We start from the raw sequence: 12875 nt of genomic DNA, 5'->3' as shown, positions 1-12875 counted from the left end.
CGAAGGATACTAGATTAGTGCTATGTTAATGGCACAAGACATTGAGTGGGTTGTTAGTAATGATTATGAAGAACAAACCCCCAAGTCTTGCACTATAAAAAGAGTTGACTGGAACTTTAAGCCAAGGCATTCAATTAGTCTATGGTTGAAGCATTTGGCAAAAACTACACCAAGGAGTCCGAAGAAACTTTGATTGAAAATAGGAAATGGGCAAGTCGCTAACAAAGAAAACAAACTACAAGATTTGAAATAATATTTTCTTGTTAAATTTTATTTCCAAATCATCAAAACCAATCTTAATTGGTAAAATGAATTAAAAATCAAGATTAGTGACAAGATTCAGTAAAATTCAAAGTTAATGGGAAAATTCAATTACATAAAAATTGTGTCACAAATTTAATCATATAATTCAAGAATAATGACAAATACTAATTAAAAAAAGTAGAGTGCAAATTTTAATATGCACCAATAATATGGTGGAAAAGTTGCATTTTATGCCTAAAATGTTAAGCTTTAGATAAATATTAAAGATCTCTTTAACTTGAACCCATATTTTTAACATTACTAGCTTCTAATGTCACATGTTTGCATGTAATTTTACATATTTAATATTTAAATATTTTATAAATATTAAATTTTTATTTGTAGTAATTAGCTTAAAATAAATTTTTTATTTGAATTATTGAATAAAAAATATATTAACTTACCAATTCAAATATTATCGTAATTAAAGTATTTTTAACATATTCAAAATGTAATATAATTTTCTTATTTGGCCCACATAGCCCAAATAGGCCAGACTACGTGACACACGATCTAACACACGGCTGTGTGGCTCACATAGCTTGGCACATAGCTTTGCACACGTCGTGTGACGTCGACAATGGATATTTCAGCTTTCTGCCATTTGTTATTTTTAAGAGGTCCAATCTCACACCTAGGTGTTTTCTGATATAGATTTACTATCAAGTATTCCGGTACCTAAACTGACAATTTGAAACATAAAAATCATTAGAGATATGCTAAATCCAAGTCACTAATTCAAACGTAAAAACCAAACGATTAGCCCAAACAACCAAACCAGCCCTCGTTAAGACTTTAATCACTTATCCTTGCAAACCAACAACCTAAAACAACACCTAGATTGTTGGAGGGTTACCGAACGTCCCATGAACTTCTCCTATCAGCGCATAAAACGACTATATGATATACCAAAATCACTTGAAAGGCTAATTCCTCAACATAAAACTCAAAACAAAACTCCATCACCCACGAGATTTCACAACCTTACCTGACACTATAGTCATGCACAACCACACAAGCATGAAATTTGAAGACAATAAAAGAAAGGAATAAAAGAAAAATAATCTGTGAAGAAGAAGGAAAATTTTGAAACACAAAAGATAGGGAATAGCTCCCCCACTAAATCAGGTACCTAATCCTATCAGATTCCCAAAGGATTCATAATTCACTCAAACTCTACCATATGGGCGGCACAAGCAGAAATTTAGCAAAAATATTCCCGTTTGCACATATACTAGGATAAGGGTTGGACAAAAATACCAAATATTCAAAAGAAAATATTTGAACTTAGAACCTCACACACACAAACAACACACTTAATCACTAAAATAGATCACTTCACTTTACATAATTTTCAGAACCTTAATTCAAAAATTGATCGAATGTGATCACTCTTAATTTCACTAACCCATTTTCTATTAACTCGATTTTCGGGATGTGACATCTCTATTGACAAATGTTGTTTAAATATTAAATAAAAAAATGATCTTCCAAAAATAGGAAGACATATTGGTAAAAACAAAAGAAAGAGCACAATTCAAAATTTCATCAATATATTGACAATGATTGTATAGATATATTCATGAAATTTTGAATTGTTCGTAAAGCTCAATCGATTTAAAGCAAATAAAAACAAATACACGTGTAATTAATTTAATAATGTACTTAACTAACGTATTTTTGGTGATTAATTTTAATTAATTTTTGGACATGATGCTTTTAATTTTAGTGTTTATTACTCAATTTTTATATAAGTGCAAATTAAATTCAAAATGTTGACAATATTTTTACTGTAGACTCATTTTAGTCACAAGTTTTCATTTTGATCGGTCATTACTCTTTTTGAAATTATTTTCAGTTTTTTTTTGGTACTTGTATAGATGATGCTCGACCTTTGTTTTCAGAGACAAGAATAAGAAGAGTAGCCCTGTATCCTCTCGAGGTTTCATTCTCTTTGCTTCCATCGCTTAGTTGATGTAGTTCACTGTATTCGTCGGCTGGTTTTCACAAATTATCATGTGGATGAATTCATCACCCTTGAGACAGCAATAACCGAATCAAATTCAACAATTAACACAGCTTATCATACACCTCGAAGCCATTTTGACCACCTTGTGTTATGCAAAAACAGAGCAAGGATGTAACCATGATCATTTCAAAAACATACGGTGTGGTGGTGGGACAAACGGGACAAATGGGGTATGGTTGGGTCTCATAGTCCAAGACATTTTGGGTATATAAAACAAGCTTACCAATTTCAACAGCATAAACTTCCCATGAATAGATATTGATTGACATGTTCAATAACATTATAGATACAATAAGATCAGAATAGAATTACAACATTGTTACTTAAGTCTGATTTGACGATGATCTAGTACTGGAAAAACTCCATATTTATTCTCTTTTCTTCAAGTGGAAATGCGAACAATAGAGAATAGCGAGCACTTTACCAGACCTACGTATCTCAAGTCATCCATACAATACCTTAGATACCTGCAACTTAAGAAGCAATGATTTACTTAAAGCACATCATGTCATCAGAGAAGTAGTCGAAATGTGCTTTAAGTGATGAAATGATTGGGTATTTTGCTATGATAAGAAGACATTATTACCTGTTGGTTTAGTATCATATGCAGTTCTAATCCCACGATAGAATCGAGTTGGACGGAGAAGCTTGTCTTTAATAGAACAAAGCTTGGTAACAACATCACTCATGTCCATCCGCTCACTCGGTGATTCAGTAGAACAAGTGAGTCCTATTTTGAATATCGAATTCAAGCATTGAAGATATTCGTCATTTCCCAGGTTGTTTTCATTAAGAGTGATGCCGGCTACTATTCCTCCTCTGACACTCTCTTGAAGAAGAATGGGATCTATAATCTCAACCACTCGATTGGGCAAAGCAGCTTTGACAAAGTTGTGAAGACTTAAACCTTCTTTGAACCTTTCATTCGTTGGCCTTTTCCCTGTTAACATCTCTAACAAGAGGATGCCATAGCTATATACATCGCCGTTTGTTGACAACTCGCTTCCCATACCATATTCTATTATTAATTCGTCACAAAATACATTATAAATAATTGTAGTGGAAAACCTCTAAATATACAACAAGACTGCTTTTAGATGGATTTTTTTCTTTTAAATAATGAAAGAAATGAAAAAGGTGAACGTTCCAGGTGGAGCATAGCCGATAGTTCCTCTTAATCCAAGGGAGCTCGATTCATTAGCAGAATAGTTAAGCTCATCTCCAGAAAGGATTTTTGCTATGCCGAAGTCACTGATATGGCCAACCATTTCTTCATCGAGTAGAATATTGCTTGGCTTGAGGTCACAATGAATGATCAACGTCTCACAATGATGGTGCAGATATTCCAGTGCATGAGTGTTAAGAATAATAAAACGGTTAGCAGATTAGTTAGTGAAGGTTGGAAAGGTTAGTTAGTTTGTTAAAGAGAAGCAAGTTGTTATCTGTAAGTATAAAACAATGGTTTGGCTTTGTATTGGGTAGGCAAATAGTCCAAATTCATTTAGTAAATAAAGTTCTTTGAGATTGGAAAGAAATTCTCAAGTTACATAGTTTTCTAGTTTTCTTCATGGTATCAGTCGCTTGGTGTTCTTGATCATGGCAACCACAAACTCTGCTGCGTCTGACTCTGTTGACGTTCCTGGATCTGTCTTCACTGCTGAACGTGTGGTCAATTCGCTTCCTCGACATGATGTTGTGAAACTCGATGAAGGTTCGTTTCTTCAATGGAAGCAACAGGTGAGGTTCATTGTTAATGGCTATAATCTGTTTGGTTTTCTTGATGGTTCTATTGCTGTGCGACCGAGGTTTGTGGAAGCGCCGGATGGTGCACTTGTAGTAAATCCCGTGGCGTCCATGTATCAACAGCAGGATAATCTTCTCACGTCCTGGCTTCTTTCCACTATTAATTCCTCCATTCTTTTGTCCTTTATGGATGTTCAGTGGGCGAAGGATGTGTGGAACATGGCGTTGGAAATGTTTGCGGCTGATTCCAATCAACGGTAGTCACGTTTGCGTCATGAGCTTCACTCACTCAAGAAAGGAAGCATGTCAATCCGAGATTACGTTGCAAAGTTAAAACGTGTGTGTGGTCTGTTGGAATCCTCTGGATCTTCCATTTCAATGGCGGAAAGGACGGCGGTTCTTCTTGCGGGGCTTCCGTCTGAGTTTGAAGACGTCGTCTCGTCGGCTTCGTTGTCTCCGACTCCGTTGCCGTTTCCAAGGTTGGTTGAGGCGTTACTTGAATGTGAAACACGGCATGCTCAGACCAGTCAAGAGGTGGTGTATGCTGCAAATCTAGTGGAGGATGTTCCTACGGATGGTTCGTCGCGAGGAGGACGATCGGGTGCGCGCGGTCGTGGACGGACGTTTCGGCCGCGACTTCAGTGTCAGATCTGTTCTTGGTTTGGACATGTGGCTCAAAAATGTTATTACAGGTATCATCGTGATGAGTCGTCTCCGGTGTCCCTACCGCCGCAAGACCAGACGATGAATTTTAACTCCGGCGGTGGTGGCTGGTCGTCTTTCCCAAATACTCGACCTAGGATTTCTAATTTTGCTCAACAACTTTATGGGTCTAATCAAGTTAATTGTACTACAGGTCAAAATTACTTTGGAACTGGTCAGAATGCAAAAATTTTTGGTCAAAATTGGGGTGCTGTTGGACCTGGTCAAAATGCAAAAGAGTTTGGTCAAAATTGGTGTGCTGTTGGACCTGGTCAAAATGCAAAAGATTTTGGTCAAAATTGGGGTGCTGTTGGACCTGGTCAAAATGCAAAAGATTTTGGTCAAAATTGGGGTGCTGAAGTAGGCTGCAATGTACAGCGTGGAGGTCAGCAAATGGGCCAAATGGGTGGCCTAAGCCGTATGATGAACAGAGGTCTCCAACTCCTGGGCCGCATGCTGGTGAGCAAATTGATGGTGTGCATGGAGGATTTGGCGTGCCATCCTATGGTGGGCCAAGTATTGGGCCGTATGTTCGGCCAAGTGTTCCTCCTCCGATGCCCACAAATCCGTTTGTGAATAATGTTCAGCTCGATCCGGCTAATCCGATTGGTACCACGACAGTTCCATGGCGAACCAAGCCACGTGCGCAGGTGTTTTCCGCCTCAAACCCGTGTTTTGGACTTCTTAGGTTGGGAGATATACATGCATCGGATTATTCTGATCCATTGATCTCTAGTTCCAATGCTAACTCCGATTGACATAGAGTGAGTGGGGATGAGTCTGACTCGCCGATTCCTGGACCAGTTGGGACGTCATCTTGGTATCCTGATTCAGGAGCCAGTAATCATGTTTGTCGGGATCCGTTCGATTTGAAGCATGCCACTCCTTATTCAGGTAAGTCCTCTATTTTAATGGGTGATGGTACACCTGCAATGATATCGTCTGTTGGTCAAAGTGTTTTGCCGACACGGTCTAGGTTGCTTCAGTTATCTAATGTTTTATGTGTCCCAGCTATTCGGAAAAATTTGTTGTCAGTGTCACAATTTGCAACTGATAATGGGGTATTTTTTGAATTTCACTCTACTTATTGTGTGATTAAGGACAACATGACACAGGAGGTTTTACTGACGGGGCATATTCATAATGGGCTATATCGGTTCTCTATACCAGATGGTGTTTCTAGTATGTCTGCTGCTCAGGTAGAATGTTCGACTTCGACTGTTGACAGTGAGTTATTTTCGTTATGGCATAAGCGCCTTGGACATCCGTCGTCTATTGTTGTTAAAAATGTTTTACATCAATGTCATGTTCCTTTGAATAAAGTTTCTAGTAATGATGTGCGTACTGCTTGTAAAAAGGGTAAACTTCATAAGTTGCCATTTTCAGCTTCCAATACTGAGTATACTGATCCTTTTCCGTTAGTTGTATCTGATGTTTGGGGACCTGCTTCGGTTGCTTCTAATAACAATTGGTACTATGTGTCGTTCATAGACATGAGTTCTCGGTTTACTTGGGTGTATCTAATTCGACAGAAATCACAAGTTATGACCTGTTTTATTCAGTTTCAGAAACTTGTTTACAATCAGTTTGGCAAGACCATCAAGTAGTTCCAGAGTGACTAGGGTGGTGAGTATCGCGCACTGGCTTCGGTTTTAGCATCCCAAGGAATTGTTCATCGTGTGTCGTGTCCACATACTTCTGAACAGAATGGTGTTGCCGAGCGTAAACATCAACACATTGTGGATATGGGACTTACTCTTTTAGCTCAAGTAGGGCTTTCAATGGAGTTCTGGGCGTATGCGTTTACGTGTGCCGTTCATTTAATAAATCGTCTTCCCACATCAGTGCTGGATGGTAAGACACCGTACCGTATGCTCTATGGGCAAGACCCTACTTATGATCATTTGCGTGTTTTTGGGTGTTGTTGCTATCCGCTTCTACGCCCGTTTCAGCGTCATAAATTAGAATTTTGGTCTCAACCGTGTACGTTCTTTCGCTACAGCCCTTGTCACAAAGGATATCACTGTCTATTGCCGGATGGTCGCATTATTGTCTCGCGACATGTTGAGTTCGATGAGTCTCAGTTTCTCTCTCCAACGAGTGTATCTCGGTCACGAGAGGTGAGTACTATACCTACCTATTTTCCTATTCTTGAGACTAATCCAGTATTGGGAAGGAATTCTACTTCTGGAAATGCTTGTCCACCTAGTGTATCTGGGTCCTCAAAATGGAGTGGATATTAGTCCAACAAATACTACTTATTGTAATACTCCCTCAATAAATGAAATATTGACTGAAGGTGATAATGATCATCATGATTTCTTGAATTCTGAAACTCAGTCCTCCACACCTGTTGTTCGAGTTCCGTCTGACCCTACAGGACCAGATGTGGTGCGTAATGTGAATATTCATCCTATGACCACTCGTTCGAAGGCTGGTATCTTTAAACCTAAGGCTCTTACGGTTGAGATTGTTTAACCATCAACAACTGAAGAGGCTGTCACTAGTCCTGAGTGGCAAGCTGCTGCTCAAGCTGAGTATGACGCTTTAATTCGGAATGGGACCTGGGTCCTTGTTCCTAGGCCATCAGGTCGCAAAGTTATTGGTTCCAAATGGTTGTTTAAAGTAAAGAAGAACCCAGATGGCACGGTTGAACGATACAAGGCACGTTTGGTGGTGAAAGGCTGTTCTCAAGTTCCGGGATGTGACTTTCGAGAAACGTTTAGTCCAGTTGTAAAACCTGCTACTATAAGGGTTATCTTGTCCATTGCAGTTACTAAAGGGTGGTTAATTAGACAAGTTGATTTTAACAATGCCTTCTTAAATGGTGAGGTTGATAGTGAGGTGTTTATGCAGCAACCCCCGGGATATGTTAGGCTTGGTTCTGATGGGAGACCTTTGGTCTGTCGTCTAAAGAAAGCGTTATATGGTTTGCGTCAGGCTCCACGAGCTTGGTTTGAGAGGTTGCGAAATTTTCTTGTGACAGTTGGATTTGTTGGCTCTAAGTCGGATGCTTCTATGTTCGTTCGAGTTCGCTCGGGTTCCACTCTATATGTGCTTGTTTATGTTGATGACATTATCATTACTGGTAGTTTGGCGTCATCTATTGACTGGTTTGTAAAGCTATTGAATGATGAATTTTCGTTAAAGGACATGGGTGAGTTACACTATTTCTTAGGAATTGAGGTTACCAGGTCGTCATGTGGAAGTCTTCATCTTTGTCAACGGAAGTATATTCGAGATATGTTGAAGCGTAGCGGTTTGACAAGTGCTAAAGGTGTTCATACGCCTATGATTAGCTCGTCACACATCTCTAAGAATGATGGTGATTTTTTATCTGATCCAACTGAGTACAGAAGTCTGGCAGGTGCGTTACAATATGTGGTTCTTACTAGGTCTGATATTGCTTATGCGGTTAATCGGGTATGTCAATTTATGCATCATCCTACCACAGTTCATTTGGCAGCTCTTAAAAGAATATTACGATATTTGTCTGCTACTCTTGATTTTGGAATTGTTTTTCGACGGTCTGATTCTCTTTGTTTAGTTGGGTTTTCTGATGCAAACTGGGGGTTGGATTTCGATGATCGGAGGTCTACTTCGGGGTATTGTGTTTTCTTTGGATCTAATCCTGTGTCGTGGTCATCGAAGAAGCAACAGGTGGTATCGCGTTCTACAGCTGAGGCTGAATATAGAAGTCTTGCTACCGTTACAAGTGATGTTCTGTGGTTACTATCGTTGTTACGAGAATTGCATATTGGGACTGTTTCTCCACCAAATATATGGTGTGATAGTTCTAGTGCAGTTGCAGTTGCTGCTAACCCAGTATTACACTCCAAGTTTAAACATGTGGAGTTAGATTTATTTTTTGTTCGTGAGAAGGTTGCCGATGGTTCGGTTTGTGTAGGAGAAGTTCCTGCGTCAGACCAAGTTGCTGATGTGTTAACCAAACCATTATCGGTTTCTCTTTTTGGTCGATTCAGAAATTTTCTTCGGGTCTTGACAATAGAGAAGATGGATGCATGTTAAGAATAATAAAACGGTTAGCAGATTAGTTAGTGAAGGTTGGAAAGGTTAGTTAGTTTGTTAAAGAGAAGCAAGTTGTTATCTGTAAGTATAAAACAATGGTCTGGCTTTGTATTGGGTAGGCAAATAGTCCAAATTCATTTAGTAAATAAAGTTATCTGAGATTGGAAAGAAATTCTCAAGTTACCTAGTTTTCTAGTTTTCTTCAATGAGCAACATCTACGGCCACATTAACTCTTTGAATGAAGTTTAGGTTTCTCATCGTCTCTGGTTCATTCATGCTAGTAGAGGGATACAACCAGTCCTCCAAGCTTTCATTTTCCATGAACTCATAAGCCAAGGCTTTAAAATCATTGCCTTTATGATCAATACCTGAAATGGCTGATAAAACCTTGACGAGGTTTCGATGTCGAATGTTCTTCAAAGCCTCACATTCAGCCAAAAAACTCCTAGAAGCTCCACTATGCAGAAGATGAAACACCTTTACTGCAATAACTTCTCCACTCTCCTCAAGAATTCCTTTGTATACGGAACCAAACTTCCCGCACCAACCAAATTTTGTGTGGAGAATCCGTTAGTAGCCCTTAGGATGCTTTGGTATGATAATTGTAAAAGCCAATTTTCTTCACATATTGTTCTTGGATGCTGCTGTCTCTTCTTTCTAAACCACAAGACAAGGAGACAAGTGAAAACCAAAGCCACTCCTAACATCACAACAATGATTGCAATTTTTAATTTCACAGAAGTGGTTGATGATGTTTTTGAGTTGCATCTTGATAAGTGTAACTCAGGGATGCCTCCACAAAGCTTATTGTTTCCCTCAACAAAAGTAGCACTGGCATTCTTAAAGACTCCTTCACTTGGTATCACTCCATCAAAATCATTGAAAGAGAGATTTAAATATTTTAATGCCCCAAAGGTCACAAAAAATTCTGGAATCCCACCTGAAAGATTATTATCTAACAGATCTAATTGCACAAGACCTCTCAATGAACTCCAAGATGAAGGAATGGGCCCTTCAAATAAATTGTCATCCAAGGACAACGTCTCTAGACTTACACAACTACCAAGGTTTCTAGGGAGCAAACCAGATAACCTATTTTGGGAACAATAGAATCGACCTAGATTTTTCAGTTTTTCTACTTCACCAGAAGCTCACCAGTCAAATAATTTGAAGATAAGTCAAGCCAAATGGACAAAGATTGGAGTCGAAGTACTTCACGGGGTACTGATCCACTAAGATTGTTATTAGAAAGGTCCAATAAAAGCAAATTTTGGCAATTACCTAGACTAATAGGAATGCTTCCTTGAAGATTGTTTTCATTTAAAGCAAGTTTGATTAACATTGTTAAATTTCCAATAGAATTAGGAATAGTCCCAGAGAGAAAATTAGTATAAGCAAAAAATATATTCAGTTTCTGAAGCCTCCCAATTTCAGAGGGAATGGGACCTGATAGTTGATTTTCTAAAGCCGATAACACCTCCAAATTAATGAGATTTCCAATCCCATTCGGGATTCTTCCCATTATTTTGTTCTGTTCAATTACTAAATTTAAAAGGGTGGTAGAAAAATTGCTAATGCATTTAGGTAATTCCCCTCCAAAATTACTCGTGCCTATATATAGAAATTTTAATTTGGTAGCATTGACTAAACTGCAGAGAAACTTCAAGTCACCTTCTTTCCCATGCCCAAAATGGTTTTTGCCTAGTCCAAGATTAACTAGCTTATCCAACTTCTCTAACGAAGGCACATTTCCACTTAGTCTGTTATCATTAAATAAAAGTACGTTCAGATTTGAGGCATTGGATATTGAAATCGGGATTTGTCCAGAGATTTGGTTCCCGCGACAGAAAAGAACTCAATAGATGGCATAGTGATTCCTAAGTCAGAATGAAGAGTGCCTTGAATCTTGTTTGCACCAATATCAAAGCTTCTAATTTTGGAGAGATTGAATATTGACATAGGAAAATTACCAGAAATTGCATTTCCGTATATCGAGAAAAATGAAAGATTTGTCAGTTGTCCAAGAGCTTCTGGTATAGTCCCACTTAATGCATTAATCGCTAAAGAAAGCACCTCCAAAGATGACAAGTTCCCAAACAAAGGTGGAATACTCCCTTTCAAACTGTTGTTGGCAAAATTCAAGAATTTTAGGTTTGATAAGAGACCTAGCGAAGCTGGTATTTCTCCTGCTAGCTGGTTACTTCTCATATCAACCAGTGTAAGCTTAGAACAAGCGGATAAATTAGAAGGAATTTCACCTCTGATGGAGTTATTGGTCAATTGTAATGTTTCCAGCCTTCTTAAACGACCAATTTCTTGAGGAATCTGGTTGTAGAAGCTATTGTCTGCAAGATTCAACCCCCTGAGAAAGCTCAAATTGCCAATGTATGGTGATAAAGATCCCGAGAGTTTCAGGAATTGCAGGTCCAATTTAGTGACTCTCTGATGCTTGCGACCACAAGTAACACCATGCCATTGACAAAAGTGAATAGAAATATTCCAAGACTCCATGATCTTGAGTGGATCACCAGTTACCTTGGTTTTGAATTGGAGTAAAGCATGTTGATCAGTGCCATTTCCTCTAACTACAGGGCTTGCTGTTACTAAGCCAAGCAAATTAAAACCATGCAAGTTGAAGCATGAGAGAAGAACTATAACTTCAACGTAAACAAGGAAGAAAACGTTGGATGCTTCCATTTGCTTTCTTAATTGATGAGATTGTGTTGTATTTGAGAGTGTTTTGTTCATCGACAAGAACTAGAGTGCAATATATGCAGTTTTTTATCTTTGATATTGTCGTATTCTATCTCCTGTCAGTTGGTTCAAGGTTTCTGACGTTGGAAGTCATGCGGCTACCATTTGCATGGTCCCCTGTTTGACTTATTGCGAATTTTAAAGTCGTATTTAATTGATGCACTCAAAGTCAAGCAAAGAGGGAAACATTGTCACCACTTTCAACATTTCACCTCTTTCATTAAAGTCTCTTAGCTACCTCTCTAAAGATATACATTCGCCAGACTTGACTGATTCCAATTTCTTGAGCCAGTTCTTGAGTGACGCTGTTGTTTGACGATTTAACACTAATATAAAACTCCAATTTCAGATTTATGGCGATATTGATCCCACAAGTTTCGAAGCTCGCAGCTCCAAATTAACTTGGTCTCATCAAGAAATTACGAACATGCTGCTGTTATATTTTTGGTTAAGTGCATGCAGCTTGTAAACATGCTGCAGCACGTATGCTTGCTGTAACAGCAAGGTTGTTTAGTTACTTTGTTAAGCTACTTAGTTGAAAATGAACTAAGTTGGTATTGTTTTGATGTTTTTAGGTGCTGATTGACATAATCAGCTTGTGTGCAAGTTAAGTTTTACTTGTTTCAAAGTATGATTAGTGGCAGTAGGTAGTATTTGGTGATGTATTTGGCTATAAATGTATTGTTTTTTCTAGTTGAATGAATGAGCAAAATGAGCTATCAGCCATAAGCTCCCTTGCTGCACATTTGTGAGCAAGTAAAAATATTTCTTGCATCTTGCTTCATTGTTCTGTGCTCTCTGTTTTCTTCCTTTGCTCTTCCTCTTCCCCAACAGAAGACTACTTGACTTGGTCCAAACTACAACTAGAACAAAGAGGATGTTAGGGACGTAGAAGTTCTTTAAGCATCAAAACAAAGCAAAATTAGAAAAAAAGAACTTTGGGCACTTCTTTTTCTAGGCTAATGTTTATAATTTTTAAAAATTAAAATATTATTGATCTCTAATGTGAATCTAGAATGCCTCTCAGCTGCCTCTAAAGATATTTAATGGCCAGACCAATAGAGAAAATAAAGAGTTATTGTCAACGTTCAACATCAATTGTCCTATGGCTATTATTATCGAGTACCATGACATGCAACCATATATTAATTGCCAACCAAATTGAAAGCAAAGATGAGGTAGAAAAACAAATGAAATGCAAATGAAACTGCATTCAAATTCGTGCACTATATTAAACTACATTCAGAAGGATCCCATAGCAAATTCTTCTCATGTTTAGGTGTTCAAATTCATGGCATAACTCACTGCCTCTAT

The 12875-nt window shown here is 38.2% G+C and overlaps 2 protein-coding genes across 2 annotated transcripts; both read right to left on the bottom strand.

The window, feature by feature from the left end:
• Positions 1 to 2791: 2791 nt before the first annotated feature.
• On the bottom strand, positions 2792 to 3342 carry LOC105775671 (probable LRR receptor-like serine/threonine-protein kinase At3g47570). The gene is made up of 2 exons (XM_012598161.2): positions 2919 to 3342; positions 2792 to 2799 (listed from the first exon to the last, which is right to left on the bottom strand). Exons 1-2 carry the CDS (start codon positions 3340 to 3342, stop codon positions 2792 to 2794), a joined length of 432 nt encoding a protein of 143 aa, XP_012453615.2.
• Positions 3343 to 8519: 5177 nt separating this feature from the next.
• Positions 8520 to 11563, bottom strand: LOC128033792 (LRR receptor-like serine/threonine-protein kinase EFR). The gene is made up of 2 exons (XM_052621903.1): positions 10778 to 11563; positions 8520 to 9464 (listed from the first exon to the last, which is right to left on the bottom strand). The coding sequence occupies exons 1-2, from the start codon at positions 11553 to 11555 to the stop codon at positions 9388 to 9390; spliced, it is 855 nt and encodes a 284-aa protein (XP_052477863.1). The 5' UTR covers positions 11556 to 11563; the 3' UTR covers positions 8520 to 9387.
• Positions 11564 to 12875: the final 1312 nt, after the last annotated feature.

The sequence above is a fragment of the Gossypium raimondii genome, chromosome 10 (genome assembly GCF_025698545.1).
Source record: "Gossypium raimondii isolate GPD5lz chromosome 10, ASM2569854v1, whole genome shotgun sequence".
NCBI classification, from domain to species: domain Eukaryota; kingdom Viridiplantae; phylum Streptophyta; class Magnoliopsida; order Malvales; family Malvaceae; genus Gossypium; species Gossypium raimondii.
This window is presented reverse-complemented; position numbering and strand designations above follow the sequence as displayed.

Excerpts from the sequence above, each read along its gene's own strand:
- LOC105775671 (XM_012598161.2), bottom strand. The coding sequence starts at position 3,342 with ATGGGAAGCGAGTTGTCAACAAACGGCGATGTATATAGCTATGGCATC.
- LOC128033792 (XM_052621903.1), bottom strand. The coding sequence starts at position 11,555 with ATGAACAAAACACTCTCAAATACAACACAATCTCATCAATTAAGAAAG. Across the intron at positions 9,465-10,777 it reads ATACGGAAATGCAATTTCTG|AAAGAAGAGACAGCAGCATC; the intron begins GTAATTTTCCTA and ends CTTGTGGTTTAG.